The sequence below is a fragment of the Trifolium pratense genome, linkage group LG2, assembly GCF_020283565.1.
Source record: "Trifolium pratense cultivar HEN17-A07 linkage group LG2, ARS_RC_1.1, whole genome shotgun sequence".
NCBI classification, from domain to species: Eukaryota; Viridiplantae; Streptophyta; class Magnoliopsida; order Fabales; family Fabaceae; genus Trifolium; species Trifolium pratense.
In genome coordinates this window covers 15,639,691-15,664,841 of record NC_060060.1, presented here as the reverse complement: position 1 = coordinate 15,664,841, position 25,151 = coordinate 15,639,691, and the positions used below count along the sequence as shown (strand labels likewise).

General features: G+C 33.5%; 4 protein-coding genes across 5 annotated transcripts; 2 read left to right on the top strand and 2 right to left on the bottom strand.

The window, feature by feature from the left end:
- Nucleotides 1–4,533: 4,533 nt before the first annotated feature.
- On the top strand, nucleotides 4,534–5,185 carry LOC123907558. Its single transcript, XM_045957873.1, has 2 exons — nucleotides 4,534–4,976; nucleotides 5,117–5,185. The coding sequence occupies exons 1-2, from the start codon at nucleotides 4,659–4,661 to the stop codon at nucleotides 5,183–5,185; spliced, it is 387 nt and encodes a 128-aa protein (XP_045813829.1). The 5' UTR covers nucleotides 4,534–4,658.
- A 102-nt stretch (nucleotides 5,186–5,287) lies between these two features.
- Nucleotides 5,288–5,734, bottom strand: LOC123904264 (putative disease resistance protein RGA3). The gene has a single exon (XM_045953948.1). It carries the CDS (start codon nucleotides 5,732–5,734, stop codon nucleotides 5,288–5,290), a length of 447 nt encoding a protein of 148 aa, XP_045809904.1.
- A 1,284-nt stretch (nucleotides 5,735–7,018) lies between these two features.
- LOC123907553 (putative disease resistance protein RGA4) lies at nucleotides 7,019–23,955 on the bottom strand. Of its 2 annotated transcripts, none has more exons than XR_006809269.1 (2): nucleotides 7,830–11,761; nucleotides 7,019–7,384 (listed from the first exon to the last, which is right to left on the bottom strand). XR_006809269.1 is itself a non-coding variant. In XM_045957867.1 (2 exons), exons 1-2 carry the CDS (start codon nucleotides 23,897–23,899, stop codon nucleotides 8,410–8,412), a joined length of 3,210 nt encoding a protein of 1,069 aa, XP_045813823.1. In that variant the 5' UTR covers nucleotides 23,900–23,955; the 3' UTR covers nucleotides 8,395–8,409. The 2 variants fall into 2 exon arrangements, 1 of the variants encoding a protein (XP_045813823.1); XM_045957867.1 differs by lacking the exon at nucleotides 7,019–7,384 and adding an exon at nucleotides 21,594–23,955 and having other exon boundaries at nucleotides 8,395–9,313.
- LOC123907556 (probable serine/threonine-protein kinase PBL15) lies at nucleotides 16,595–20,479 on the top strand. The gene is made up of 4 exons (XM_045957871.1): nucleotides 16,595–16,688; nucleotides 18,591–19,079; nucleotides 19,818–19,953; nucleotides 20,045–20,479. The coding sequence occupies exons 2-4, from the start codon at nucleotides 18,663–18,665 to the stop codon at nucleotides 20,206–20,208; spliced, it is 717 nt and encodes a 238-aa protein (XP_045813827.1). The 5' UTR covers nucleotides 16,595–16,688; nucleotides 18,591–18,662; the 3' UTR covers nucleotides 20,209–20,479.
- Nucleotides 23,956–25,151: the final 1,196 nt, after the last annotated feature.

The window sequence follows — 25,151 nt, the reverse complement described above, 5'->3', positions numbered from 1 at the left end:
GTAACAGGTGCAAACACTTCATCATAGTCAATACCTTCTTTCTGAAGAAATCCCTTTGCCACTAGTCTTGCTTTATATCTGGTTACTTCACCTTTTGAGTTCACTTTCAGCTTGTAAACCCACTTCACATCTATTGCCTTCTTTCTCTGTGGAAGATCCACCAGCTCCCATGTTTGATTGCTTTCAATTGAATCCAATTCTTCTTTCATAGCACATCTCCACTTTTCACTTTGTAGAGCACTATGCACATCAATTGGTTCAGATTCAGCCATGAATGCTAAATGGATCAACTCACCATCATTGTTCACTTGACCATCTGAGTTCATTTCACACTCTTGTAATCTTGCTGGTAGAACTCTAGGCCTATTTGATCTTCTCACCTCAGGCACTGGCTGATTTACTTGTTCTTCACTAACTTCTTCAATCATCACACTAGTTGACTTCTTTCTGTCATTAGTGTTCCAGTCCCATTCCTTGAGTTCATCAATTATTACATCTCTACTGATCACCACATTGTTGTTGATTGGATCATAGAGTTTGTAACCTCCAGTTGAGTGATAACCAACCAATATCATCATTGTTGACTTATCATCCAGCTTCTTTCTCAATTGATCTGGTGTGTGTCTAAAAGCTAGTGAACCAAACACTCTCATATGATTCACATTTGGCTTGTGTCCTGACCAACATTCTTCTGGTGTGATACCCTTCAATCTCTTTGTAGGGCATCTGTTCAATGTGTAAGTAGCAGTAGACACTGCTTCACCCCATAACTCCTTAGGTAAATGCTTCCCCTTCAGCATACACCTCACCATATCCATTATTGTTCTATTCTTCCTTTCAGCAGTCCCATTTTGCTGTGGAGTATATGGTGGGACTATGTCATGCACAATGCCTTCATTGTCACAGAATTTTGCAAATTCATGTGATACATACTCTCCACCCCCATCTGTTCTTAGGGTTTTGAGTCACTTACCACTTTGTCTCTCAACTGTAGCTTTAAATTTCTTAAAAATTTCAAACACATCACTTTTCTTACTTATCAAGTAAGTCCATAGTTTTCTGCTAAAGTCATCTATGAAACTTACAAAGTACCTGTTACCTCCATTTGAATTCACTTGCATTGGACCACATACATCTGAATACACCACTTCAAGTACACTATTAGTTCTACTTGCTGCATGTTTGCTGAAACTCCCTCTGTGCTGCTTTGACTGTACACACTCTTCACAAATCTCTTCAGGAATTTGCAGGCTTGGCAAGCCTGTCACCATCTTTGATTTTTGCAGCAAGCTGAGGTCCTTGAAATTCAAGTGCCCCATTCTATAGTGCCATCTCCATTCTTCTCTGCTTGATGCAGTCATCAAGCACTTGTGATTCAGAACATTGAGCCCAATCTTGAATGTCCTATTCTTTGACATTTCAGTTTTCAACATCAAGTTACCTTTAGTGTTGTACACTTTCAGCAACCTATTCTCCATTACAATTCTATAATCTTTCTCTAGCAATTGGCCTATACTGAGTAGATTACATTTCATACCTGGTATGTACAATACACCAGAAATTACTGAACACTTGCCATCCTTTCTTTTGATTGTTACATCACCAATAGCTTGTACTGCAAGACTGCTATTGTCTGCAAACTTCACATTGTGATTCTGAGTAGCCTTTAGGCTTGTGAACCTGTCTTTCCTCCCTATCATGTGTGTTGTACATCCAGTATCAAGATACAATTTCTCTTGAAGATCACTTTCATCTTTTGTAGTTACAAGAAGCATCACTGAGCCTTCATCATCATCATCATTTCTAGCCATTTTGGCTTCAGCATCACTTGATTCCTCTCTGAATCTACATTCATCTGCAAAGTGACCATAATTTTGACAATTATAGCATTGGATGTGTTTCTTGTCAAATTTTCCTCTTCCACCTCTGCCACCTCTTCCACCTCTTCCACCTCCATTGTAACCACCTCTACCACCATTGAACTGTTTCTTCTGATTTCCACCTCCTTTGGTATCTTGATTCTCTTTTCCATTTCCATTCTGATAACTATCTTTTCCCTTATTGCCTTGCCATTTTCCCTTTCCTTTCTTATTCTTATTACCCTGCTGAACTTGTAATGCTATCTCACCATTTGATTTATCAGAATTTCTCTGATTCATCCTTTGTTCATGTGCTTCTAAAGAACCTTGCAGTTCCTCAACCTTGATACTGTCAAGATCCTTAGATTCTTCTATAGCAGCTACCACATAGTCAAACTTAGGAGTTAAAGATCTCAATATCTTTTCTACTCTCATTGTACCAGACACAATTTCTCCACAAGCTTTCATTTCATTAACTAATTTTGCAATTTTAGTGAAGAATTCACTTACAGTTTCTTTCTCTTCCATTTGTAGATGTGCAAACTTGCTTCTTAGGGTTTGTAACTTCACTTTCTTCACCTTCTGATCTCCAGCATAAGCTGTAGCCAAGATATCCCAAGCTTGCTTAGCTGATTCACAGTCTCCAACCTTTTCAAAGATATCAGGACTTACACTTTGATGAATTATGAACAATGCCTTGTAGTCTTTCTTCTTCAATTCTTTGTGTTGTGTTCTTTGAACCTCTGTTGTACCTTCTGAGAGTGGTTCAACACCACTAATCACTTGTTCCATCACATCTTGATAATTGAACAAAACTTTCATCTGTTTGCTCCAATTATCATAATTCTTTCCATCCAAAATTGGTAGATTCGCAGGGAATTGACCATTGTTAAAGGTTGCCATGGTTAAAGCACGAACCAGGCTCTTGATGCCAGATGTTGGCGCAGCTTAGGCTTGATACAATTCACTTTGGCCTGCACACAGGCTTGGCAAGCAGGCAAGAAACACACACGCGCGCTGCACTGTCACTTGGCCTCGCCAATGAGCACAGATGCAGGATCTACTGTTCTTGCTGCAACAATGGCGTTTTAATGGAAAGAATGAAAAGCATTTGTGTAATTGAAGAAGAAGATGATTATAGGGGAAAATAGCTCAGATTTTATTCATCCACTTGGGGGAAAATTAGTTAGTTACACACACTAATATGAGCCAAGCTCTTTTTATACTAGATCACCATAAGCTTGGTGATTCTCTTAGGCCCTAACCAACTAATAACCTCCTAACAAACTCTAACAACCTAGGTAGAACAAAATCTAACTGACTCTAACAAGCTTCACTAACAAACTTCACTAACAAACTAACTAACTTGCTTTAGAAGCAATTAGTTACACTTTCTTTTGGTAGCTTGCACACCAAGCCAGCTCATCAACAATATGAATTAGCCATTAGATTCTTCTTAGATTTAACACTTTTCACTATTGGTATTCAAATATCCGTAGTGGAATTCTTTGGTCAATTGTGTTTCACTACTGGTATTCAGATATCAGTAGTGAAATCCCTTCTCCAGAAGTCTTTTTTCTAGTAGTGGTGGAGTTTGGGTAAAAATCTTCGAGCTATTGTCATTTATATGAATGACTTTTTTTTTTTGAAGGAATTTATATGAATGGCTTATGACACATATAGAATGTTAACTAAAGGCAAGAGATTAAGAATTGCCATAACTAAAGGCAATTAAATGACACATATATGAAACCGCAGCCGATTGACCACAATGTACAAAGAAAATAGAACAACATGCCATTTTCTTATAACAACAATAATAAAATATACAAACACAACAACACCAAGAACATATCCACATGAATTCCATTCCAAAGCTTGGCATTTTCCTATGTCAATTTTATTAGGTGATTTCTAATAAATATGTTATATTTCAGTACCTTCCAAAGCTTGACATTTTTTTTGTTCTTATTTCCACTCAGTTATTCACCAGAATATATCCACATGAATTCCATTCATCTCTTTGGGTAATAACATGTTGCCAGCATAATGTTCCGCAAGAGCTGAAATACATCTTAAACATTTCTTTACAACAACTTCATTTTCAAAAGTACACCTTCCACCGATTTAGAAATCACATCATTGTTGAAACTTGAAATCAAATCACCAATGGTCTCTTTGACTCAAGGACGACATGAAAAAAATAGAATTTAAAATCTGGATACTTGTTCTTAGAGTACGTCATCATTAATTAGATAGTTGTTTTAAGGCTTAAATGTAGTTTTATTCCCTATTTTGATTGAATCGAAATCTTATACCTTATTTTAAAATTCAGAATTTTAACCCTCTTATTTTATAATTGTTTGAATTTTGCCCCTTCTATAATATTTAACTCAAGTTTTATTATATGTAATCGATGTGGGACTCTAATGACAAATACACGCTTAACATGGTGTTACCATTAGAGTTTGAAAGTGGCAAAATATATACTTTTTAATTAACTTACTCTGAAGTCTGATTATTATGGATTTAGTTTGTTTAATTTCTTTATAAGTTGGTTGTTTTGTGTGTGCTGATTTTGTGGAATGTGTACTCCGATTAAATGTGATTTTTTGTGTTTTTGGTATTGTGAAATTTGATGGGATATATATTTTATGTTTACACAGAGAAGAGAAGAAAATATATTGTTGCATTCATATAGAGAGATCAAATAATATCAACAAAATTATGCATAAGTAAGTTTTCAAAAAACTGTTAGTTTTACTTTTATGCACCAATATTAATCCACATATATATGACATGGAACCAGAGTACTCACAAGGATCAACTTCATGTTGTTTTTGCTTCTCCACCAAGAAAGGTGTTGTTGCAAGAAATAACAAAAGCAGAGGAGTTTCAAGTTCAGACCATGTTGAATGGAAAACGAACGATGAAATATTATCTGATATGAGCAATTTTTCTGTCAAAGAACAAGAAAAGAGGCTGAAGAAAGCATTGAAAGAGGAGAAGAAAGTATGTACTGAAGCAGAGAGGGTTGTACAATGGGTGAAACAGGAATCATCTAGAATTGATTCTTATACAATCAACTCAATTCTTAGTGATAACAAGGAGAAAGAGGTATAGGGGTTAATTAGATATAAACTGTGATTACAAGAAATATTTGTGAAGTGTATAAACATTATTTGCTAAGATATTTCAATGTTTTTTTTTTACATAATTTTTATTAATGAAATTATAATGTGTTGATATGAACTAAGAACTCACACGGATCATGGAGAGAAATCAACATGAAAACAACATTATTCAATGATTCAGTAAGTAATTAATACAAATTCTGTCTATAAGAGAAGAACATAGAAAAATGCATAACCAATTCAAATTCTCTCTAACTAACTTTGTAACAGAAAGTGAACTAACTAACTAACTACTTATTTTGTAAGGGACTCCAGTTCTCCTCTCTCTAGCCGTCTCTGGCAAGTGAACTTCCTTTCTTCAGCAATTTGATCGAGTCTCTCCATTATGCTCTTCATTTTCTTAGCAACTTTGTAACGAAATGCAACATGTTTAGGATTCAAAGAGGATAAGAAAGAGAGTCCATGCTTGAATCCTTTGTACTTCAACTCCACTGCTTTAGTGGCACACTCGTCCAAGATGTCATCAAGGACATGAGCTGCATCTTTCAGCTTTTGCAGCCAATCCTGTATAGCTTTATCAGTGAATTGTTTCTCCTCAGCATCTTCAAGAGTAGCCTTGATTGTAGTGAGCAAGCTGGAAATCTTTTCAAATTCTTGATCAAAACCAAGAAATAGGCCAATCTCCTTTTGAGCCAGTGAACTTAAACTCCTAAGAACAGTTTCAATCACAGCTTCAGCCATGTTTTTTTTTTTTTTGTAATTTTGCAAAATGAAAATTTGAAACAGGGTTAATCTGCGAAGCAAGAGGATACGAATGAAGCGGGTTATTAGATCCAAAATAATGCAACTCTGGAATAGTTGACTATTTGTGCATAGATGCTGAATATGATCTGTTCCTATATGCACTCACACGCTGAATAATATCTTACATTTTATTTTTATTTCTTAAAAATATTCAATAAATTTTGGTCTTCTAAATATTTTACTTCCGAATTTTTTGTTCTTATATTTTTAAATCAAATAATGCATACTCTTAATATTTTTGAATGAATTTTTGTATTCATATTATAGTATTATAATAATCTCTTCTGCACAAATTTAGAATTTTTTAATAATAAGATGATTTAAATGAACTAAAAAGTTCACATTGAATTCATCCTTTGTAAAAAAAAAAAAATTAAACTCTTGCAATATACTAGCATTCTGTTATGTACTAAATATGATGGCGAATAAATTTCATAATTTCGAACTACACATGAGTTGACATAAAACAATAATAAAAAATTGTGATAGAAAATATTTGATGATCAAAACTTGTTTACATTTTTTTTGGTAAAAATTCAAAATAAAATTTGAGATATTTATGGTGGGCTATATATAACAATTCTTTTGCTCTATAAAGAAAAACTCAAATCAAATTTTACACATTAAAAGATTCAAGAGAGGCAATATAGAAATATAGAAACTACAAGAGGCAATATAAGAAACAACGCAATCACATGGTGGGTGCCTTCCTAGAAGAAGCTAATTCCAAGAACACCGTTCACACTCCACAGTAGCCAAAGAGGCAGTTAAACAATGCAAAACCTGCCAAAAGGAACAACGCAACAAGGTGGAAATTAAGCCAATAAATAACTTGGTTATTGAAGAACTTGTTTGCTACTCCGACTTATTACTCTACATCAAATATTGAATGTTAATATTCAATATAAGTATAATATTACAAAATAAATAAAATTCAAGATAAAGCTTGTTATAGTGATTATAACGCAAAACTTAAAATCATGAAACAGATCAAATGAAACTGATTCGGTGGTAAAATTAAACATTGGTCATGATAGTGGAGTTTGGGTAAAAAGAATTCCGAAAGTGTATATTTATAAACATCGGTTGAAAGTGTATATTTATAAACATTATTTGCTAAGAAATTTCAATGTTTTGTTTTTTTTTTTTTATGTAATTTTTATTAATTAAATTATAATGTGTTGATATGAACTAAGAACTCACTCGGATCATGGAGAGAAATCAACATGAAAACAACATTATTCAATGATTCAGTAAGTAATTAATACAAATTCTGTCTATAGGAGAAGAACATATAAAAATGCATAACCAATTCAAATTCTCTCTAACTAACTTTGTAACAGAAAGGGAACTAACTAACTAACTACTTATTTTGTAATAGTGTGCCACAGCCCACAAGTCTAAGATTGGCAATGGGATGGAAGAAAGATTGTGGAGGAAGAGCTTTGATGAAATGATTTGCTATTTGATTTGATGAAGAAATTGGCAGCAACTTCATGAGGTCGAATGGAAAGCTTCTCTCGTACTCGTACCATTGACAATCAATCTCAATAATATGTTCTGTCCATTTGTGAAAGATGGGGTTAGCTGCAATACAAAAAGCACTTTTGTTATCACAGTATAAATTAAGCCAGTTTAGAAAACACAACTCCCAAATCAACAAGATAATAACATAGCCACTATAATTTACGGGTGGCTGAAGCCAATGCACGATATTCCGCTTCATAAATTGAACAAGCAATGGTGGATTGCTTCTTTCAGCGGCGATTGATCAAAGAATCTCCTAAAAAGAATCAATATCCGCTGATGGAACAGCGCTAATCCGGGCATCCAGCCCAATTAGAGTGACTGTAGTGATGCAGTTCTAAAAGAGAAGTTGTACCAAAGAGAAGTTCTTAAAAATGAACGTAATTCATTTTTATAACACTCTCTTGGCAGTATTAACTTCATAACTTTTAACACATTAATAGCAAAACAGTTAAACCAAGTACACAAGGAATTAAAAAGTAAAGGATATGAGGACTGTACATACGCTGAACTCTTTGTTTGCTCAGATTGAAGGAACTCATGCTGAATGGATCACACATATGCTTCATTTATAATTTAGTAATTATCATTTTCATCTATAAAAGAAGAACAATTGAGTAAGATAAACATGAAGAAAAAAAAAAACTTCTATAGCTAACCACACAAATCATTTACCTTATAATTGATGTTGGACACTTTAAATTATATGTCCACTTAAATTTTGAGTTTTTTTTTTTTGCATTGTGAGACTAAAAAAAGTTTTACAGATATACTCTCAAATCACATTCCACATCATATGTTTTATAATTTAAAAGATATTTTTAGAAAGTAACATAGAAAAATAGCGTGAGTAGATATCTACCAATTAAATCCTTAATCTTTTTTAAATTTGAATAATATATATATATATAGATTAGTTAAGTACCCTTATATCATATGATGACAAGTGCTTATGATGGACTATATATATACGTGTTCATTAACGAAGGTAATTAAAATTGAATTTGAAATTCTAAGTTTAAACACATGAAGATGTATATAACAAGGATATTGAGGACAAACTCATTTATAGCGAACCACACAAATCACTTACAGATATAAAGATACTTCACATGAGCTATTTTTGGCCAATCCTCCCCTGTTTCCTTTTCACATCTATTTGCTAACTCTGGATGGCAACCATTAATATGCAAAGTTTGAAGACCACTGAGACACTGGATGGTAGTTGGAAGACACATTAGGTTCGGACATCCAGCAATACTTAATTCACGAAGCAAGCCAAGGTTACCCAAACAGTCAGGTAAGGATGTAAGATTTGGAAGTTCACTCAATGATATGAATTCCAAAGCCGTCATGTGTTGTAAAGCCTCTGAAAAACCACTCATATCAGAGATATTTCCGATTCTCAATTCCTTAAGACATGTTAAGTATCCAAAACCTGCTGAAAGATTGAACTTTGGACATCTCTGGATTTCTAAATGCTCAAGAGAATGCAACCCTTGCAATGCTTCATCTTTCAATGACTCCAGGTTCTCACAATTTTCAATTGACAATCTCCAGAGTACACAGGGGTTAATGGTTTCAATTGGGAGTAACTTAAGTTTGGAGTGATTCCTAATCATTAATTCTTTAAGAGAAGTAAGATTACTTAGCATATTGTCTGGAAAGCAAGATACCTCTTCATTGTGTCCAAGATAGAGAGATTCAAGGTTATGGAGTTTGTGGATTGAGCTTAACAACTCCCAACTGCAATTCCCTTTCACACTTAGCTCCTTGAGAGCTGGAAGAAAAGGCAAACCTAACAAATTAGGACACCCGATGATTTTAAGTTTTGAAAGGCATGTAAACATGTTTTCTGCAACCTGATCTCTTGAAAAGCTTATCAATTTTGACATCTTATTTAACAATAGATTTTCCAAAGCTATAAATCCACCTGCAATTCCACCATTAGAGGACTCTTCTTTTAGATATAAACAGTTTTTGCAATCCCTGAGTTCCAAATCTTTTAAAGAAGGACTAGACATCCATTGTGGAAAATGTTCACCTCTATATCCTTCTACACCAAGAAATTGAAGTTGTTGGGCATGAGGTTGAAGCATTTCAGCAATCTGCTCGACATTTTCCTGCAAATCAGATTCTTCATTTGCACCCCATGACAACCGCAAATCGTTTAAGTACTTTCTAGACATATTGGCTTCTTTAGAATCTGTTACATTTTTCACTCGCTCAAGGTGCTTTAGGTGAAGCTCTCCTTTAAGGTTTAGCTGCGCCAATTCTGCCAAAAGGGAACCTCTTTTCTTCCCAACTATATACATGGTTAAAGTCCTTAGGGAAGTTAACTTGCTAATATTGGAGGGTAAGCTTGATAATGAGGAGCAACCAATCAAAGATATATGTTGTAGAGATTCCAAGCGTGTCAAATTATTAGGCAAATTTTGTAGTTTTGTACAACAGTCTAACTTTAAAATTTGTAAATTCCACAATTCACATAAAGATTCTGGAAGAGTTTTGAAGTCGCCATAAGAAAGATTCAAGTACCTTAAATATCTTAAATGGCCAATTGAGGATGACAACTTTTTCCTATTCATATACTCAAGCACGCGTAAAGAATAGCATTCTAGTAAATGAGGTGAAAGTTTGTACGCATCAATAGAGCCAAGAGATATATAGGTCTTCAAAGATTTGGTATTTGGTAACTGGATGACTTCCTCAAATTCCTTGCTTCTATAAATTGAGATATGACGTATTCTTTTAGACATCGGTGCGACACTGTCCTCTGTAATGCAATAGACATCTTCTGTAATAGATTGAGCAAGATCGTGAACAAGATCATGCATCTTGAAACTCAAAACATTGCCAAAAAATTCATCTTTCCTAATATCTTGAAAAAATGATCTCCAGTATAATTCATTCCACACATCATTGCCTATATCTTCTGCATCCAACATTTCATTGGATGAAATAAAGCCATTAGCAATCCAAAGTTCAATTACAAATTGCTTGTTTATAATGTAATCTTTGGGAAATAGTGCACAAAGGGCAAAACATTGTCTGAGTTTAATTGGCAAATTCAAGTAACTTAGTCTCAAGGCAGGCATGACAACGTTCTCACCTTGTAAACTCCACAACTTGCTTTCCTTGATATAGAGCCACTCCTTTTTATCTCTTTTAAAACGCAAGAGACTTCCTAGTGCTATTGTTGCAAGAGGCACTCCCCCACACTTTTGCACTATCTCCTTACCTATGACCACAAGCTCGGTGAGTTCTTCCTCGTTTGCTCCAAAGGCCCGTTGTTTAAACAACTCCCAACAATCATTGTAAGATAACATTGATAGTTCATGAGGAGGCATTGTTCCCATGATTGTTGCAACCTTCAAAAGTCGAGTGGTGACTATAACCGAAGCACCCTTTCCTCCAGAAGCCAATATAGATTTCAACTTTTGCCAATTCTCTTGCTCTTCATCCCATACATCGTCTAAAACAAGCAGATACTTTTTCCTGTAAAGCAAGTCATGAAGCTTTCTCTGTAGTGGATCTAGTTCCAAATCCTCACAAGCATGTCCAGATATTGATTCAATAATGGATTTTGTCATTCTTTTCAAACTAAAATCTTCTGAAACACATACCCAAGATCTTAGTTCAAAGTGTTTAACCACCCTGTCATGGTTGAAGATACTTTGGGCAAGTGTTGTTTTACCAAGCCCCCCCAAGCCTACAATTGGATAGACTGATAAATCATCCGAATCAGCAGCAGGACCAACTAAAAAGTCTGCAATTTTTTTCACATCTTCATCTCTTCCATACACTTGAGGTTGAGTAATGGTAGAGGTGGTTTGTCGCCGGTCAGGGACTCCAGTTCTCCTCTCTCTAGCCGTCTCTGGCAAGTGAAACTTCCTTTCTTCAGCAATTTGATCGAGTCTCTCCCTTATGCTCTTCATTTTCTTAGCAACTTTGTAACGAAATGCAACATGTTTAGGATTCAAAGAGGATAAGCAAGAGAGTCCATGCTTGAATCCTTTGTACTTCAACTCCAATGCTTTAGTGGCACACTCGTCCAAGATGTCATCAAGGACATGAGCTGCATATTTCAGCTTTTGCAGCCAATTCTGTATAGCTTTATCAGTGAATTGTTTCTCCTCAGCATCTTCAAGAGTAGCCTTGATTGTAGTGAGCAAGCTGGAAATCTTTTCAAATTCTTTATCAAAACCAAGAAATAGGCCAATCTCATTTTGAGCCAGGGAACTTAAACTCCCAAGAACAATTTCAATCACAGCTTCAGCCATATTTTTTTGTAACTTTGCAAAATGAAAATTTGAAACAAGTTTATGTGTGAAGCAAGAGGATAAGCAATAAGTTGTTTTGCGCGAACTTATTGGATCCAAAACTGCTCACTCAATAATGCAAATTTGGAATAAATGCTGAATATGTGGTCAAAGAAAGTTGCTGTCCTATATATGGATTAATCAACACGCTAAAAAATATGAGGAAAAGTCGAAGAAAGTTGCTTTGTGACTGCCACTCAATAATTCTTTTGATATTTTTATTTTTACTCTTTTAAACTTATGTAAAATTTGTTGGTAATTTTGTGGTTTGGTTGAATACTGATATCTTATACGTAAAATTAATTCAATATTTTTTTTTTATTTTTATATAAATATAATATGATACTGTATTGAATTTTATTTATTACTATGTACATACGTATGACCTAACTAAATTTCAGCCATGTTTTGTAACTTTGCAAAATGAAAATTTGAAACAGGTTAATGTGAGAAGATAGGATAAGAATGAAGTGGTTTTGCTTCGAGATCCAAAAACTGATCAATCAATCAATAATGCAACTTTGAAATAATTGAGTACTCTACATAAATGCTGAGATGTGGTCCTATATGTGCAAGTGATTGTCCTGTATGCACTAATAAGGGAATTTTAATGGATATTATAGGTGAGTAAAATACGACTTGTACAAAATTGACGAAAATGATTAACTTGAAACCTAAAATAAACGTAAGAGACTAAATTGATACTTTTTAAACGTAAGAGACCAAATTGAAACCTAAAATAAATGTAAGGGACCAAATATGTAGTTAAGCCAATTCGTTTTATATAGATGGTAGCATAAATTTTGCCAAGCTTATTTTTAGCTTACGCAAATAGTTTACACAATTTTTATGTATTATTATAAGTTTGTCAAGGTAGTTTACGATAAAATAGATTATAAAAATATAATTTTCACTAGTGTGGACTTATAAAATAGAATAATACATAATTTATATTGCATAAACTGTTTATATAAGCTAAAAAATAAGGTAATTCAAACGGGCCCGAATGTTTAGTTGCAATTAGAGTATCTCCTATAGAAATGTCTAAATGAGTTTTTTTAGTGTAATGATTTCTACATTATTTTTTTATCGTTTGAGCAACCGGTAGAGTGGATATAAAACAAATTAAATAAAAATTTAATATTGGCTTTTTTGATACATAATATTGGCTTTTCATACGATAATTAATTTGAACATACATTCATTAAAACGGTAATTAATCTCTCTTTGTAACTCCAAATTTAGTGGAGTTTGATTCTGTGGAAAACTAACTCGATTGCGGTCGTTTCGGTACCAGTTTGGTGAATTATTGATCCAAATTGAATTTTGTGCGAAACTTTGAACTTGAGGCTCAGAAGCAGATTTTGTGCAGAATTTTGGTGGGGGGCAAAATCCAACAAATTATAAAATAGGGGGGTAAAATTCCACATTTTAAAATAGGGGGATAAAATTCCGCAATTTTCAAAATAGGGGGAGTAAAACTGCATTTAAGCCAAAAAAATTTACATACGGAATGAAAAAAACAGATCCAGCGATTGGGTGTCAACTAAGCAGAGCGGGAGTTAACTTCTCAGGGACAAATCTTCTAAAGAACTCTTTTTTTCTTACAAAAAATATATTTTTCCTCTTACTAAAATAATTCGGAATGTATTTTCTAAAAAATTTTACTGTTGAAAATAATATTTTACACTACAAAAAATTCGAAAAATATGGGCATTAGCCCTCTTTTCCTACCAAAAGAAAAAATTAAACTCGAAAAATATTTTCTGAACTTTTTATGCATGACCAAAAAAATCTTTTTTGGAAGAAAAAGAGTCTTGGGCGGAGAAGAGAATTTTACCCTCCTAGTGGAAAATTTCTCATCGCACTACCCCATTTTCTCACCACACCCCTGGAAATTCCATTTTTGCCCTTGCTCAAAAAATTCGGAACGCATTTTCCGAATTTTTTTTGCCTTCAAAAACAACTTCGGAATGTGTTTTCCGAATTTTTTTCAAATTTGAACTAAAAAAATTCGGAAAACGCGTTCCGAATTTTTTGAGCAAGGGCAAAAATGAAATTTCCAGGGGTGCGGTGAGAAAATGGGTAGTGCGATGAGAAATTTTCCTCCTAGTGGGGGCTTGGTGACATAATGGACTTCCGAAATTGAGGTTATTGGAGAGATTGGGTTAATGGATGAGGATTAAGCAACATAAGATAAATATGGAGAATGCAAAGAAAAAATTTCACACAAAATGTATACTGGAAAACTTAATAAATGTTTTCTGGTTTGTTTTCTTAAATTTTACTATACTATTTTTTTTATGAATACCGGAAAAATTTAAAAAAAAATAAAATAAAATGTTTATGTTTTAGTTTATATATAAGGGTAAAATAGGTAGTTCACACAAAATGTTGGGGTAAAGTTATAATTGTTGGGGTAGGAAAAAAAATCTGGACTTCCCTTTTGCTTCTGGCCCAATTACGAGGCTGGTGGAAATATTTGAATATGGGCCTTTTTTAGTGTTGTTATCATCTTCAAGAATTTCTCTTTTCACCCCTAACATTTTTGCACCACTTTGAATTTTCAAAAATACTCTATTCAAATTCTAGAACTCGACCATATAATTTCTAAAACTCGAACGTCCTCTATACATATGTGGAATTTTAAAATTTTATATGTTCAAGTTCTAGAACTCAAGCAACTTATTTGGATTCTAGAACTTGAATCTCGTTTTTACTGAGACAATTCTGGTTTCTTAAGTTGTTTACGTGTTTCGAATATTGACGCTCCTCATGAATTTTCTGCTGATGCAAAGTCAGACATTGCACATAAAGCTTAGTTGCAATGTCTGGTTTCCTATCAGTGGGAGCATCCACAAATTTAGGTGCAATATTTGGCTTCGCGTTAACATGAAAATAATGAGGAGCATCAATATCTTAAATTACATAAACAAACTGCTCAAGTTCTAGAACTAGAAATTAAACAATCTGTTTACAAATCACATTAAAGAACTAGAAATTGAGAAATTTGTTTTGAATTCTAAAACGTGAATGTCTCCTTAAATTTCAGTTTGAATTATAGAACTTGAACGTATAAAATTTTAAAATTTCAGATATGTCTAAGGGACATTCGAGTTTTAAAACTTAAACGTGTAAATTAGATGCTCGAGTTTTAAAACTCAAGCATCGTTTTTTTAGAAATTCAGGAGACACGCGAGAAAAGTTTAAAATGTGACAAAAGAAATTCTAATGAACTTTTTTGCAACATTCGTTTGGCTCATTTGGTGATATTCCTAAGTGGCTTAATACCTCTTGTGTATGTTGGGTCCTAAAATTGGATTTGTCATGCTTCTTCTTCTGAGAATCTGAATGATCAAATGATGCAGCCGTGACCAAAATTTTCAAACTTTGATTATAAATAACATTAAACTGATCTATGCATTTCTATTTGATAATTAAAATTTGAAATTGGAGTCAGAGTACTAGTGTGAATACCTCATTCAATATTTGTTTTTCTTTTCTTCAATTTTCACATCCTTTTTATATTATATTATATTATATATATAATTATAATGTAGTTTTTTTGGACTAAACTGTTCAATATGTTATCCAGCATTTCAAATTCTTAACCACTCCTCTTTGCATAACACACAATTTGTTACTCTTCAGTAGTTGCATTTCTGAATAAAGACATAAATTGATGCTATCATTCCCTTCGTCACTGTTCTTGTTTATACGTTTCTTAGGTTACCAAATCATTATTAGCATACATATATATTTATTCTATTCTAAGAGGTGAAATTATGTTTTCTTAATATGATCCATTTACATAAATTAATTAACTATTATGAATTGAAAAGTTTGGATAGCATCAAAAATTGATATTATTAGAAGAATGCACACTAATGGATCAGATAAGGTTCTAACCAATCACAAATTTAACAATTTAAAATCATTTGTTGTGCCAATAATTATAACCAATACATTTTTTGGATTTCACATCTCTACAATGCATTTTAGAGGAATATATATAGTACATAAATAAATATACTGCTAATATTATAATAAAAATACGCATATATGGTATTCGTGAGCATAACTCGGTTGGTATAATGACATCTTATTTTATATGTAAGAGTTGAAGTTCGAATCCCGAACACTTCACTTATTTATCTTACTTAAGGGTGAAATTCTAGCCACTACATAACATAAAAAAAATATATATATTCACATACTATTGTATAATTTGTATATAGAGTTATGTTGGTTGGAGATTTGAGGGAGCGTTGAAAGCAACAACGAGTCAATATTTTAAGATCATAAGAGAATGTGATACCACATTGCCACCTGATATCTTTAGACATTAGCAATGTGTGTCGTCTCATCTCTTTTATATATTCATCAGTTTCTACATTCATAATCGATGTGAGGCTAAATACTCATATTTGAACTCAACAATCTCTCGTCTCCCACATCCTAGCTATATTTGATCAAAATACAAGGATGTCACGCCCACGCCCACACCCCAACCAAATCATTCAAACTCTGATATCACTTATTGAAAAATCTAAATACTTCATAATTTAAAAGACCAACTTATGAGTGTCTTATCCAACAACTCCATAGACAGAATTGGAAATTCACTTAATCTATAATTTTCAACCTTTAGTAAAAATAGAAGATCAATCAAACAGTTCACACTCATCCACATTGCATTACTATCTCCATTCCTTGAGTAACCAAGCCAATAAAATAAGCATCTAATTTGTGACCACCTAAAATAGTAGTGGAGTAGTCAATCCTCCAAAAAGTCAAAAAGATTTTGGTATATATTTTGCATGAATACACACACTACAACACTATATAGGTATCAAATTAAATACACAACAAGATAACATAATAAATAACAAAATAAAACATGACAACATAATTTCCCTCAAATGTATACTAGAGTGGTTAGAGAGTAGTTAAAGAAAAAAAATTAAAATATATCATTCTTCCTCTGCCCAATTCCTCTGTCCCTTTCACTAACCAAAATAAAAATATTCAAAGTATATTATATAATCTGTTATGAATCATGGAATCGAAGGGATAAAGATCATAGATGTCGGCAAGATAGAGTGCATAAGAGTATTCATGAGGAAGATACTCATAGAAATTCATATTGAATGAATATAGATTGATAAAAGAATGAGTAAAATGTACAATGAAGTAGCTTATTTATAGGACAATTTGGAGTAACTAACTCCCTAACTAACTTTCTAACCTCCTAACTAACTTGGTAACCTATCAACTAACTCTAGTTGATTAACTAACCATCTATATTCTTAACAGCCTCCCTCAAACTCAACATTGGGAAATTTACCAATTTGAGTTTGAATTACAAAGCTAAATCCAAACAAAGAAACAAAGCATTGAATTTTTGGCTTGTAATACATTCCTCGAAACCATAGACTCCAAGCAAGCAACATAAAATCTGCACAACTAGCCTCATAACACCTTCCATAGTCTGCAACAAGTGACCTTCCAATTGGACTGAAACCTTTAAACAAACACCAGAACCAACTCTTGTGCAAAATAACCTTGTCTATACCAAATTGCATTGTATTCAACGATTTTAATAGAGGACCTTTACCAAGTATCTTATGAGCATTACAATTTCCAAACTCCATGAATAAACCAAATGTAACAATTCTTAGCAGAATCAATCAAAACCTCAAGATCAGATGCAATTCAACCCTTCAAACAAAGATATTTAATTGATTTTCACATAAGCAAGAACACAAGCAATGTCAGCAAATAACCAATTAACAAAATCTGATCCTTCTCTAATGTGAAAACCAACTAATCCAAAACTGAACAAATGTGCAGAATTGACTTCTATATTGTAACAGCCTCCCTCAAACTCATAGTAACAGAATTCTTAGTATGAGTTTGGAAAACAAAGGACCAAACAGAAGGCAAGAACAACGGTTATTTCAACATCCACAATTATGCAGAACTGACTTCTAATATATCACTGACATAGGAAAGTTCCACCGGGATCGAAAGGAAAGATTGAAACCGAATTGAAAAATGACAGAATATGGAGCATAATAGCAAAACTGTAAATCATTCTCATAGTTCCACCGGGATCAAAAACAGTGATGCATAAACCACGATGATGAGAAATGAAAACGATGCTCGCCGACGAAGGCAGTAGCAAATCAGAAAGCGTCTCACCTTTCTTGCTGTTTTGATCTTGATCTCGCGAGAATCGGACGTCGCCGTCATGTTGACGCTCGACCTTGATCCGAGAAGAGAACGCTTGAACGCCGGATTGATTCTGCGATTTCTTGCTGACTGCAGAAAGTTCAAAACCAGTTTCGTAATCCTTCGAATGCTTGTCTTCTTCTGAAGCAGTGATCATGAAATTGACATTGTTGCAACAAGAATCACCAAGAAAACAAGGTATCTCCCCAATCTTGATGGAGAAACCATCAGAATATGGTGTAATAGAAGGAATAGGAACCAGAATAATTGGACTTGCGAAGCTGCCAAAAAGGATTGAATCTTGCGAAGTTGAAAATTCCAGATCTTGAGTAGAAGTGCTGAGAATTGCAACGTCGTCAGATTCTTCTTCTTCTTCACAACTTTCAGAATCGTAAGCGGAAGCGCAATCTTCATCTTCATCCCTCGGGTATCGCTCTGATACCATGTTATGAATCATGGAATCGAAGGGATAAAGATCATAGATGTCGGCAAGATAGAGTGCATAAGAGTATTCATGAGGAAGATACTCATAGAAATTCATATTGAATGAATATAGATTGATAAAAGAATGAGTAAAATGTACAATGAAGTAGCTTATTTATAGGACAATTTGGAGTAACTAACTCCCTAACTAACTTTCTAACCTCCTAACTAACTTGGTAACCTATCAACTAACTCTAGTTGATTAACTAACCATCTATATTCTTAACATAATCTTTAGTATATTTATTTGGCACCACAACACAACCATTCAACACAATTCTCTTCATTTTCTTTTTGCAATGAAAGAATCATCAAAACCATGGAGACCATTTACATCAAATTGTTGCACAACAGAAAACCAAACAATCTTAAAAAATTTCAGTAAATGTAAACCTTCACGTTCAGATTATTCTAAGAACATTGCTCCTTTACCATCTTTTAGGAGACTTTCTTTTTCTGATCTTAGCCGTTCCTCTTCGACGCGAATCAATGAAGATCTTGCACTTTCTTTTGGTTCTGATTTGTGTGATTTTCAGCTGAGTGAACTTCGAGCTATTACGCAGAATTTTTCGAGCAATTTTTTGCTTGGTGAAGGTGGATTTGGAACTGTTCATAAAGGTTATTTAGATGATAATTTTAGACAAGGTTTGAAGGCTCAACCTGTTGCTGTTAAGCTTTTGGATATTGAAGGTTTACAAGGACATCGTGAATGGCTCGTAAGTATTTACTTCCTTCGGTCATTTTTTATAAGAAACAGTTCATTTTTTAAATTTATTGAATAACTGACATTTTTTGTCTGTATTATAAAAGTCAATTGTTTTTTTTTATAAAAAGGACGAGAAAAAGTATTAATTATGCAAAAAGGTTTCATAGACACAAAATATTTCCTACACATGCGACACATGGTCAATCACATGTAAAATCGTGATTATTTCAATTAAGTAGATCATTAATTTAAACCACTTTCAAAATTTGTCATATTGTGGTTAATAATGTAATTTAATTAACCATAATTTTGACCGTGAATTGAATTAATCATCTACTTAAATTTACTATATTTTAAATGCGATTAACCATTTGTAGCATGTGTAGAAAAAGTGAGTTTCTAATGTTTTTACACTAATGCAAAGTCTTTAAGTTTTTTGTGTCAATGAAAAAGTCATTTACTTTTGACCTAAAGTTATTATTAGAATCTAAAAAAGAAATATTAAAATTGTACCTTTTTCTTTTGTTAATAAATTTCCATACATTAAAAATTTGTAGTTGTTAAAAAATAAAGTACTTTACAGCAGAGAGACATATGGATTATTGGATTGCATTCTAGTGATGCTTGTCCAAAATAGTGTGTTAAAAATGTGATATTGTAATAATTGATGGAAAAGAAATTAAAATATTTAAATAAATTTATAATTTGTTGAAGTGATTTAAATAATATTGGGTTACTTGGTTTTCAGGCAGAAGTGATTTTTCTTGGGCAGTTAAGGCATCCAAATTTGGTGAAGTTGATTGGATATTGTTGTGAGGATGAAGAAAGACTACTTGTCTATGAATTTATGCCAAGAGGAAGCTTGGAGAATCACTTATTTAGAAGTATGTATCATAATCATTGTTTATTTTTATTATACATGAATTAATAAGGCATATGTTACACATATCATAAAACCACTATATGTTATTGCAGGACTAACATCAATACCTTGGGCAACAAGATTAAAAATTGCAATTGGTGCTGCTAAAGGCCTTTCTTTCTTGCATGGTGCTGAAAAACCAGTCATTTATAGAGACTTTAAGACTTCCAATGTCTTACTTGATTCGGTGAGTACTGACAGTGTAAAAAACGTTTAGACTGTTAATCAGTTATAACCGTTGGATCATTAAATTATTATTTTTTTGTAGAAAAAATATTTTATTTTAATCATACTACCTTAAATTTTGAGTTTATTTTTTATTTTTTTAACAAATTTTAAGTTTTGTATTGTGAGACTAAAAAAAGTTTTACTGAATGATATATCAAATCACATTTCATCATATATTTTATAATTTTAAAGATATTGTTAGAAACTAACATAACAAAATAGCATGATTGGATATCTACCAATTAAATCCTTAATCTTTTTTAAATTTGAATAATATATATATAGATTAGTTAAGTACCCTTATATCATATGATTACAAGTGCTTATGATGGACTATATATATATATATATATATACGTGTTCATTAACGAAGCTAATTAAAATTGAAGATGTATAACAAGGATTACTGATAATAAGATACTTCACAAATTGAAAATGGACAAAAACTCATTTATAGCGAACCACACAAATCACTTACTGATAAAAAGATACTTCACATGAGCTATTTTTGGCCAATCCTCCCCTGTTTCCTTTTGACATCTATTTGCTAACTCTGGATGGCAACCATAAATATTCAACCTTTGAAGACCACTGAGACGCTGGATGGTAGTTGGAAGACACATTAGGTTCGGACATCCACGAATACTTAATACACGAAGCAAGCCAAGGTTACCCAAACAGTCAGGTAAGGATGTAAGATTTGGAAGTTCACTCAATGATATGAATTCCAAAGCCGTCATGTGTTGTAAAGCCTCTGAAAAACCACTGATATCAGAGAAATTGCCGATTGTCAATTCCTTAAGACATGTTAAGTATCCAAAACCTGCTGAAAGATTGAACTTTGGACATTTCAAGATTTGTAAATAGTCAAGAGAATGCAACCCTTGCAATGCTTCATCTTTCAATGACTCGAGGTTCTCACAATTTCCAATTGACAATGTCCGAAGTACACAGGGGTTAATGGTTTCAATTGGGAGTAACTTAAGTTTGGAGTGATTCCAAATGAATAGTTCTTTAAGAGAAGTAAGATTACTTAGCATATTGTCTGGAAAGCAAGATACCTCTTCATTGTGTCCAAGATAGAGAGATTCAAGGTTATGGAGTTTGTGGATTGAGCTTAACAACTCCCAACTGCAATTCCCTTTCACACTTAGCTCCTTGAGAGCTGGAAGAAAAGGCAAACCTAACAAATTAGGACACTCGGTGATTTTAAGTTTTGAAAGGCATGTAAACATGTTTTCTGCAACTTGATCTCTTGAAAAGCTTATCAATTTTGACATCTTATTTAACAACAGATTTTCCAAAGCTATAAATCCACCTGTAATTCCAACATTAGAGGACTCTTCTTTTAGATATAAACAGTTTTTGCAATCCGTGAGTTCCAAACGCTTCAAATCTTTTAGAGAAGGACTAGACATCCATTGTGGAAAATGTTCACCTCTATATCCTTCTACACCAAGAAATTGAAGTTGTTGGCCATGAGGTTGAAGCATTTCAGCAATCTGCTCGACATTTTCCTGCAATTCAGATTCTTCATTTGCACCCCATGACAACCGCAAATGGTTTATGTACTTCCTAGACATATTGGCTTCTTTAGAATCTGTTACATTTTTCACTCGCTCAAGGTGCTTTAGGTGAAGCTCTCCTTTAAGGGTTAGATGCGCCAATTCTGCCAAAAGGGACCCTCTTTTCTTGCCAACTATATACATGGTTAAAGTCCTTAGGGAAGCTAACTTGCTAATATAGGAAGGTAAGCTTGATAAGGAGGAGCAACCATTCAAAGATATATGTTGTAGAGCTTCCAAACGTGTAAAATTATTTGGCAAATTTTGTAGTTCTGAACAATAGTCTAACTTCAAAATCTGCAAATTCCACAATTCACATAAGGATTCTGGAAGAGTTTTGAAGCCACCATGAGAAAGATTCAAGTACCTTAGATATCTTAAATGACCAATTGAAGATGACAAATTATCTTTGTATTGGTAGTCAAGCAATCGCAAAGAATAACACTTCAAAATGTTTGGTAAAAGGTTGCGAACTTTAAGAAACTGATCTCGAGTTATACAGGTCTTCAAAGATTCGGTATTGGGAAACCGAATGACATCCTTAAATGTATTCCTTCCACACATTGATATATGACGTATTCTTTTAGAGGTAGGTGCACCATTGTCCTCTGTAATGCAATAGACATCTTCTGTAACAGATTGAACAAGATCGTGAACAAGATCATGCATCCTGAAACTAACATTGCCAAAAAATTCATCTTTCCAAATATCTTGAAAAAATGATCTCCAGTATAATTCATTCCACACATCATTGCCTATATCTTCTGCATCCAACATTTCATTGGATGAAATAAAGCCATTAGCAATCCAAAGTTCAATTACAAATTGCTTGTCTATAATGTAATCTTTGGGAAATAGTGCACAAAGGGCAAAACATTGTCTGAGTTTAATTGGCAAATTCAAGTAACTTAGTCTCAAGGCAGGCATGACAACGTTCTCACCTTGTAAACTCCACAACTTGCTTTCCTTGATATAGAGCCACTCCTTTTTATCTCTTTTAAAACGCAAGAGACTTCCTAGTGCTATTGTTGCAAGAGGCACTCCCCCACACTTTTGCACTATCTCCTTCCCTATGACCACAAGCTCGGTGAGTTCTTCCTCATTTGCTCCAAAGGCCCGTTGTTTAAACAACTCCCAACAATCATTGTAAGATAACATTGATAGTTCATAAGGAGGCATTGTTCCCATGATTGTTGCAACCTTTGAAAGTCGAGTGGTGACTATAACCGAAGCACCCTTTCCTCCACAAGCCAATATAGATTTCAACTTTTGCCAATTCTCTTGCTCTTCATCCCATACATCGTCTAAAACAAGCAGATATTTTTTCCTGTAAAGCAAGTCATGAAGCTTTCTCTGTAGTGGATCTAGTTCCAAATCCTCACAAGCATGTCCAGATATTGATTCAATAATGGATTTTGTCATTCTTTTCAAACTAAAATCTTCTGAAACACATACCCAAGATCTTAGTTCAAAGTTTTTAACCACCCTGTCATGGTTGAAGATACTTTGGGCAAGTGTTGTTTTACCAAGCCCCCCCAAGCCTACAATTGGATAGACTGGTAAATCATCCGAATCAGCAGCAGGACCAACTAAAAAGTCTGCAATATTTTCCACATCTTCATCTCTCCCATACACTTGAGGTTGAGTAATGGTAGAGGTGGTTTGTCGCCAGTCAGGGACTCCAGTTCTCCTCTCTCTAGTCGTCTCTATCAAGTGAAACTTACTCCTTTCTTCAGCAATTTGATCGAGTCTCTCCCTTATGCTCTTCATTTTCTTAGCAACTTTGTAACGAAATGCAACATGCTTGGGATTCAAAGTGGATAAGAAAGAGAGTCCATGCTTGAATCCTTTGTACTTCAACTCCAATGCTTTAGTGGCACACTCGTCCAAGATGTCATCAAGGACATGAGCTGCATCTTTCAGCTTTTGCAGCCAATTCTGTATAGCTTTATCAGTGAATTGTTTCTCCTCAGCATCTTCAAGAGTAGCCTTGATTGTAGTGAGCAAGCTGGAAATCTTTTCAAATTCTTGATCAAAACCAAGAAATAGGCCAATCTCATTTTGAGCCAGGGAACTTAAACTCCCAAGAACAATTTCAATCACAGCTTCAGCCATATTTTTTTGTAACTTTGCAAAATGAAAATTTGAAACAGGTTAATGTGAGAAGATAGAGGATAAGAATGAAGTGGTTTTGCTTCCAGATCCAAAAACTGATCAATCAATCAATAATGCAACTTTGAAATAATTGAGTACTCTGCATAAATGCTGATGATGTGGTCCTATATGTGCAAGTGATTGTCCTGTATGCACTAATAAGGGTATTTTGATGGATATTATAGGTGAGTAAAATACGACTCCTACAAAATTGACGAAAATGACTAATTTGAAACATAAAATAAACGTATGAGACCAAATTGATACTTTTTAAACGTAAGGGACCAAATTGAAACTTAAAATAAACGTAAGGGACCAAATGTGTAGTTAAGCCAATTCGTTTTATATAGATGGTAGCATAAATTTTGCCGAGCTTATTTTTAGCTTACGCAAATAGTTTACAAAATTTTTATGTATTATAAGTTTGTCAAGGTTGTTTACGATAAAATAACTTATAAAAATATAATTTTCACTAGTGTGGACTTATAAAATAGAATAAAACATAATTTATATTGCATAAGCTGTTTATATAAGCTAAAAAATAAGGTAATTCAAACGGGCCTTAATGTCTAAATGAGTTTTTTTAGTGTAATGATTTGTACCTTATTTTTTTTATTGTTTGAGCAACCGGTAGAGTGGATATAAAACAAATTAAATAAAAATTTAATATTGGCTTTTTTGGATACATAATATTGGCTTTTCATACGATAATTAATTTGAATATACATTCACTAAAACGGTAATTAATCTCTCTCTATAATTCCAAATTTAGTGGAGTTTGATTCTGTGGAAAACTAACTCGATTGCGGTCGTTTCGATACCAGTTTGGTGAATTATTGATCCAAATTGAGTTATGTGCGAAGCTTTGAACTTGAGGCTCAGAATCAGATTTTGTGCAGATTTTTGGTGGGGGGCAAAATCCAACAAATTATAAAATAGGGGGGTAAGATTCCGCATTTTAAAATAGGGGAGGTAAAATTCCGCAATTTTCAAAATAGGGGGGGTAAAACTTCATTTAAGCCAAAAAGATTTACATACGGAATGAAAAAAACAGATCCAGCGATTGGGTGTCATCTAAGCAGAGGGGGAGTTAACTTCTCAGGAACAAATCTTCTAAAGAACTCTTTTTTTCTTACAAAAAAGATATTTTTCCTCTTACTAAAATAATTCGAAATGTATTTTCTAAAAAATTTTACTGTTGAAAATAATATTT

Excerpts from the sequence above, each read along its gene's own strand:
- LOC123907558 (XM_045957873.1), top strand. The coding sequence starts at position 4,659 with ATGGAACCAGAGTACTCACAAGGATCAACTTCATGTTGTTTTTGCTTC. Across the intron at positions 4,977-5,116 it reads GTGATAACAAGGAGAAAGAG|AACTCACACGGATCATGGAG; the intron begins GTATAGGGGTTA and ends ATATGAACTAAG.
- LOC123904264 (XM_045953948.1), bottom strand. The coding sequence starts at position 5,734 with ATGGCTGAAGCTGTGATTGAAACTGTTCTTAGGAGTTTAAGTTCACTG.
- LOC123907556 (XM_045957871.1), top strand. The coding sequence starts at position 18,663 with ATGAAAGAATCATCAAAACCATGGAGACCATTTACATCAAATTGTTGC. Across the intron at positions 19,080-19,817 it reads AAGGACATCGTGAATGGCTC|GCAGAAGTGATTTTTCTTGG; the intron begins GTAAGTATTTAC and ends CTTGGTTTTCAG. Across the intron at positions 19,954-20,044 it reads GGAGAATCACTTATTTAGAA|GACTAACATCAATACCTTGG; the intron begins GTATGTATCATA and ends ATGTTATTGCAG.
- LOC123907553 (XM_045957867.1), bottom strand. The coding sequence starts at position 23,899 with ATGGCTGAAGCTGTGATTGAAATTGTTCTTGGGAGTTTAAGTTCCCTG. Across the intron at positions 9,314-21,593 it reads TTGAAGCGTTTGGAACTCAC|GGATTGCAAAAACTGTTTAT; the intron begins GGATTGCAAAAA and ends TTTGGAACTCAG.